The sequence below is a fragment of the Danio aesculapii genome, chromosome 16 (genome assembly GCF_903798145.1).
Source record: "Danio aesculapii chromosome 16, fDanAes4.1, whole genome shotgun sequence".
NCBI classification, from domain to species: Eukaryota; Metazoa; Chordata; class Actinopteri; order Cypriniformes; family Danionidae; genus Danio; species Danio aesculapii.
In genome coordinates, this window is record NC_079450.1 from 6167044 (window position 1) to 6173895 (window position 6852).

Here is a 6852-nt window from a genome sequence, read left to right on the forward strand (position 1 = left end):
GGGTGGAGCTGTCAGTCATTTAGGGCGTGGCTATTAGACTTTTAGGGCCGAGCTATTAGTCATTTAGGGTGGGGCTATAAGTTCTGTTTGTTTTTCTATTTATATTGAGCTACAGTATGTACATAATTTATAAGAGCTGCAATTGGCACAGTAGCATAGTCTACACAACATTAAGCGAGGACAATTCAGTCACACAACAGAATCGTATTTTGTGGACGTTAAATCAGGTTTATTTTGTACAGTAACTTAGCCATAATGGATCTCTATAGAGCATCTTATTTACCCGTTTTGTGAGCATCCTGTCACATTTGCCACAAGGAGAAAATGATGACCACAATGTATTAAACACACTTGTGAGTTTGTTTGCGTGGCTCATTCATCTTACTGTGGTATTTGTGACTGTGGATCTGGTTTACATTGTGTCTGAGTTGTCATTTTGCAGTGTTTATCCTGACATCTGACCCTGGTTATCCTTCTAAAAATGGCCAAAAATGGGAGCCCTTAAATGAATCAGCTCTCAATCTTGTGATGCTGTGTGTGTTGTTTGTGTGTGTATCCTCAGCTGCTGAACTCAGTGTTGCTGCCGTCGCTGCTTTATCTGCTGGAATCCCCTGCGCCCTGCTTCTGCTCGTCATCCTCATCGGCTTCATCTACTGTGGCACTCGAGGTGAGACTGCTTGAAATTTCTCAGTTTCTGAGGATTTACTAGATTTACTAGGGTTGTGGTTTAAAAAAAATAATGTAAAAGATCTCATAGCATGGTTTTTCAAATTTCAAGTAAAAATATTGCTATTTAAAGCATTTATTTATTTATTTTTACAGAATATGACAGTTATGACAGAAAAACGAATGATTTTATTTCAGTATTTATTTATTTATTTATTTATTTATTTATTTATTTATTTATTTATTTATTTTAATTGTTTATCTTTAACTGAGAAAATTTGAATTTTCGCCCTCCCCTTTAATCAGTTATGAGTTGCATTTGATAATGAATTTATTCATAATTTTTAGTTAATTAAAATTGGTGACACGGTGGCGCTGTGATTAGCACGATCGCCTCACAGCAAGGAGGTCGCTGATACGAGCCTTGGCTGGGTCAGTTGTGTTATGACCCTGGGCTAGGGTCAAGGCTGCAACATAAACAAACACCCGACAAATAAAATTTACTTTAATGACCCTTTATTTGTCTTTTTTTTTTTCTTTTTCTTATTTTATTACCAAAAAAAAAAAACATGAAGCCAACTACCTAAGAGTGAACCCACAGAAAAATAATAAACAAAAAGTACACACTAACTGAACACCCAAATGAAACTAACTGCACCTAATAAAACAACAGAAATAAAAATAGAAGTTGCAATCACAACCAGATCCAATGCTTTTTATTCTGGGGTTCTCTGAACAAACGCATTTGTTGTCAAATACACAACATAAGATGCTCTCATGCTGCTTAACTACTGCCAAGAAGCTGCTGCTACTGTTTTGGAAAAATAAGGAATCCCCTACATGTCAACTGCGGCTTGGAGAAATTGCCTCTATGTTACATTTGGAGCGAATTAGAGACTATTTGAAAACAAAACTTGAACAATTTGACAAAATTTGGAATCCTTTTATCTGTTACCTTGAAAAACACCCTCTCATAATAATGCAGCATTTCTGTAATGTTTTAACATGCTTTGTCATCATACTCCTGTTGTTCAAACCGGTCTTTGTAACAAGTTTGCTTGCTATGTGGGTAGGTGTTTTATTTATTTTTTACATTATTAAGTTTTTTTAATTTTATGATTTTTATGTTGTTTTTGCTTTTAATTTTTCTTATTTGCTTTGCCTATGCTATATGTAGACAAAATATGTAAACAGAATTCTTTTCTTCTTGAAACTGTCTTCAATAAAACTTATTTGAGGAAAAAAAAAAGAAATAAAAATACAAAATCTACACCTACCTCCCTGACTAAGAACAAAAACAGGTGAAAATATTTACAAAGAGAAAAGTGTGGCGTCCAACCCCTACTGCCTCTTAACATGTGCAATATTTACAATGTTAACAATCAACAAACAAACAAACCCCAGTAATAGTAGGGGGAAACACGGATGGATATACAACACAGAGTCAAAACACGGGAAACACAACCAACGATAACAACTTAGCAACAGGAATAACTTTATCACATCAACTCAAAAACAACACGCCAACAAAACTCGCTCTCCCGCCCCACGCCCGTTGTTCTCTTTTTAAAGGACGCCCTGGGTCATTTCATCCAATCCCAGGGCACGTCATCTGCGGGACGAAGGCGGGGCTTGCAGATGGAAAGAGATGGGGAGACACACACCTGCCAACGCAACAGTTGCCGTTTCTGTGTGGAGTTTGCATGTTCTCCACATGTTTGTGTGGGTTTCCTCCAAAGATGTGTGGTACAGGTTAATTGGGTAAGCTAAATTGGCCGTTGTGTATGTGTTTGATTGAGTGTGTATGGGTGTTTCTCAGTGATGGGTTGCAGCTGGAAGGGCATTCACTGCGTAAATTGGCAGTTCATTCCGCTGAAAATGAATGAATTAATTAATTGATTAAAATTGCGGCAAGGTGGCTCAGTGGTTAGCACTGTCACCTCAAAGCAAGAAGGTCGCCGGTTCGAGTCCCAGCTAGGTCAGTTGGCATTTCTGTGTGGAGTTTGCAACGTAGGTTTCCTCCAGATGCTCAGGTTTCCCCCACAGTCCAAACACATGCGCTGTAGGTCAACTGAATAAACTAAATTGACTGTAGTGTATGAGTGTATGTGTGTGAATGCTTGTGTGTATGGGTGTTTCCCAGTACTGGGTTGCAGCTGAAAGGGCATCCGCTGCGTAAAACATGCTGGAATAGTTGGCGGTTCATTCCACTGTGGCGATCCCTGATAAATAAGGGACTAAGCTGAAGGAAAATGAATGAATGAATCTGAACAAATAATTTTATTTAATTTCATTTCCCCCCATCAGACCGAAGCCCCAGACATCCAGTCTCCAGAGCCACGGAGAAGGTAAAGGAGGACTCTTTTGTCAGATACTGAAGGTTGCTCTTCAGTGCTCACTGAGGTGTTTTTCTCTTGGCTTCAGGTTGTCGTTTCTCAATCGACTCTGAATCCTCATAACCTGCTGAGAGCAAGATTAAAAACACCGGCGGACTGCAGACTCAAGCAGGTAAATAAAGTCAGAATGGATCTTTTGTGTTCATTGACTGTTTAAAATCACAATGAGCTTTATTCATCAAGTGTGCATAAACACAAGGAATTTGGGTAACATGTTTCCTGAATTAGCCCCCCTGAATTATTAGCCTCTCTGTTTATTTTTTTCCCCAATTTCTGTTTAAGGGAGAGAAGATTTCTTCAACACATTTCTAATCATAATAGTTTTAATAACTCATCTCTAATAACTGATTTATTTTATCTTTGCCATGATGACAGTAAATAATATTTGACTAGATATCTTTCAAGACACTTCTATACAGCTTAAAGTGACATTTAAAGGCTTAACTAGGTTAATTAGGTTAACTAGACATGTTAGGTTAATTAGGCAAGTTATTGTATAACGATGGTTTGTTCTGTAGACTATCGGAAAAAGATAGCTTAAAGGGGCTAATAATTTTGACCTTAAAATAGTTTTTAAAAAATTTAAAGCTGCTTTTATTCTAGCCAAAATAAAACAAATAAGACTTTCTCCAGAAGAAAAAATATTATCAGACATACTGTGAAAATTTCTTTGCTCTGTTAAACATCATTTAGGAAATATTTAAAAAAGAAAAAAAATCAAACGGGGGCGAATAATTCTGACTTCAACTATATATTATACAGTTGTCAACAATTTAAGTGGATCAAAAAAGTTGTCCTAAGACATTATTAGGTGTTGTTCAATACTTTTTGGGCAACTTTGCTGAAAGGTGATGATCCATTTGAAATGTTGACTACTGCAGAAAAGCAATATAAAATTTTGTAAATTTGATTCAGTTTTGCCTTGAAATAGCCAGAAAAGCTGATAATATATAGTAATAAATTCAAAACTCTCTCTCTCTCTAAAACAATCACAGAAACTAGAGTGCTTCTGCATTGCAGAATAAGGCCAGAAGTATTAGTTGCTGTAACTGTAACTTTTTACTGTGTTGTCACATTTTTCAGGCAGAACGAGCTGATCCTGTGTCTTCAGTGGACTCGTGTGTGCGAATGACTACCACTGTCTGAATCCGGCGGACCGCCAGACCACAAATACGTATCCTATAATCATCATGACAAATTATGGGTTGAAATACCTGTTTGGGGAACTTCCACTCGAAAGAACTGAACCAGAAATAATTTTAGATAATAGAACTGTGCTGTAAATTAACCACATATATAACCACATGTATCAGGAGAGTATTCATAGCGCTTTACTTTTTGTAAAAAAATTTTAAATTATATCCTTATTCCAAAATAGATTAAATTCATTTATTTCCTCAAAATTCCACACCCAATCCCCCATAATGACAATGTGAAAAAAAGAGTTTTTGAAATTGTTGCAAATTTATTAAAAATAAAAAAGCTGAAAAATCACATGTACAGAAGTATTCACAGCCTTTGCTCAATACTTTGTTGATGCACCTTTGGCAGCAATTACAGCTTCAAGTCTTTTTGAATATGATGCCACAAGCTTGGCACACCTGTCTTTGGGAATTTTTGCCCATTCCTCTTTGCAGTACCTCTCAAGCTCTATCAGGTGGGATGGGTTTACAGTTGCTCCATTTTTAGATCTCTCCAGAGATGTTCAATGGGATTTAGGTCTGGGCTCTGGCTGGGCCACTCAAGGACAATCACCAAGCCACTCCATTTATATTTTGGCGGTGTGCTTTGGGTCATTGTCCCTGACTAAGGCCCTTCTCCCCCGATCACTCAGCTTAGATGGCCGGCCAGCTCTAGGAAGAGGCCACTGTGCTCCCTGGAACTTTCAGAGTAGCAGAAAATTTTGTGGAACCATCCCCAGCCTTGTGCCTAGAGACAATCCTGTCTCGGAGGTCTACAGACAATTCCTTTGTCTTTGTTCTTGGTTTATGCTTTGACATGCACTGTCAACCCTGGGACCTTATATAGACAGGTGTATGCCTTTTCAAATCATGTCCAATCAACTGAATTGACCACAGGTGAACTCCAATGAAGCTGCTGAAACATCTCAGGAATGATCAGTGGAAACAAAATGTACCTGAGCTCAATTTAGAGCTTCACGGCAAAGGCTGTGAATACTAATGTACATGTGATTTTTCAGATTTTTGATTTTTAATAAATTTGCAGCAATTTCAAAAACTCTTTTTTTCACATTGTCATTATGGGGGATTGTGTGTAGAATGTTGAGGAACTACATGAATTTAATCCATTTTGGAATAAGGCTGTAACATAAAAAAATGTGGAAAAAGTGAAGCGCTATGAATACTTTCCGAATGCACTGTGTAGTGAAAGACATAGTGCTCTACTTTTATTTGTCATGAAAATAATGATGTGTTTGATATCTTACATGGCATTAAAGGGACAGTTCACCAAAAATTTCAACTCTGTCATTTATTCACTCTTGTTTCAAACCTATATGAATTTCTTTCTTCTGTTGAACACAAAAGAAGATATTTTGAAGAAAGTTGGAAACCTGTAACCATTGACTTCCATAGGATTTGTTCAACACAGGGTCATTGTGAAAACGTACCACCCGTGTACATATCTGGAGATTGTGAATTATGTAGCCAGAGCTACGTATGGTTGCATTTTGTCTTTTAAAGTAACACTACGGATTCTTGTTTCTTTTCACGCTAGCAGCTGACCACTTACCTCCGTGCGGACGGCTTTTCCGCTGTTACCATTTTGCTCTGAAGCTCGCCGCGTGTGTTGGTGGACTTGAGATATAGAGAGGAGTTGACCATGACTGAGTTCGAGTCCAGTAAAAAAACGGTTCAAGAAAGCAGGTAAGACAAAAACAAAAGGCAAAAAATTAAATAAACAGGTAAATAACAGGGTGAGAATGTGGTAAGATCTGAAAAAGTGGTAAAAATGAGGCAGCCACGAGAGCTTTTCTTTTTCTGGAGCTTTTATTTTTCTGTCTGTTGGGTTTAGCCAAGTGGGTGGGCGGGTCAATCGGTGCCTTTGAAAACACTACGGGTTGGGTTTAGGATAGGAGAAGGGTGGGTCAGTCAATCGGTCAGTCAGTCAGTCGACAGCGGCCTCTGTTGGATTTATGTGAGAAGAGCAGGCGTGAATGGCACTCTTAGATCTCAATTTTAGATCCAAAGTGTACACAACGGCCTCTTGAAGATTCTCGAAAACAAAACTGCAAAAAGAATGTAGCTCCTGGGACGTATTTGACATTCTCCAGAAATGTATATAGGGGTATGTATCAATAATGAGCCTGGGTTGAAGTTGTTGTGTCTACACCAGTTTTTTCCCTCAATTTTCTAAACTTCCTCAGAAGGATAAGAAAGGTTTCTTGGAAAAATACAATAAACTATTTACAGTTGAAATCAGAATTAATAGCTCCTGGAGAAGGAGGTCGCCAGAGAAGTACACACACACCACACTATCGAACTACAAGTCCCATCATGCACCTCACACACACACCTGTTCTGGATCACCATTGATTACACACACAGCCGGAGGATTGTCAAGGACAATTTACAAGAACTACTTACACAACACGCTCACACACATACAAGACTAAGTCTTTTAAGCTGTCAAGTTAACATTACGACACGTTTTGTCTTGCCTTGTCTTGCCGTGTATCTATCTTTGATTTGTTTGTTTGTTTTATGTTGTTTGCTGTGCGGATCGACCACTCGCCTGTTATTTACCACTCTTTTGGATTTGCGTGTATGCA

At 38.1% G+C, this 6852-nt stretch overlaps 1 protein-coding gene across 1 annotated transcript in view; it reads left to right on the plus strand.

Moving 5' to 3' along the window:
* The window catches only part of vsig10l (V-set and immunoglobulin domain containing 10 like), a 25894-nt gene extending 21558 nt beyond the window's left edge, over positions 1 to 4336 (plus strand). The window contains 4 exon segments of the mRNA XM_056475076.1: positions 563 to 667; positions 2974 to 3014; positions 3091 to 3174; positions 4146 to 4336. Of these exon segments, the coding sequence (XP_056331051.1) occupies positions 563 to 667; positions 2974 to 3014; positions 3091 to 3174; positions 4146 to 4208 (293 nt within the window). The 3' untranslated portion in view covers positions 4209 to 4336.
* Positions 4337 to 6852: the final 2516 nt, after the last annotated feature.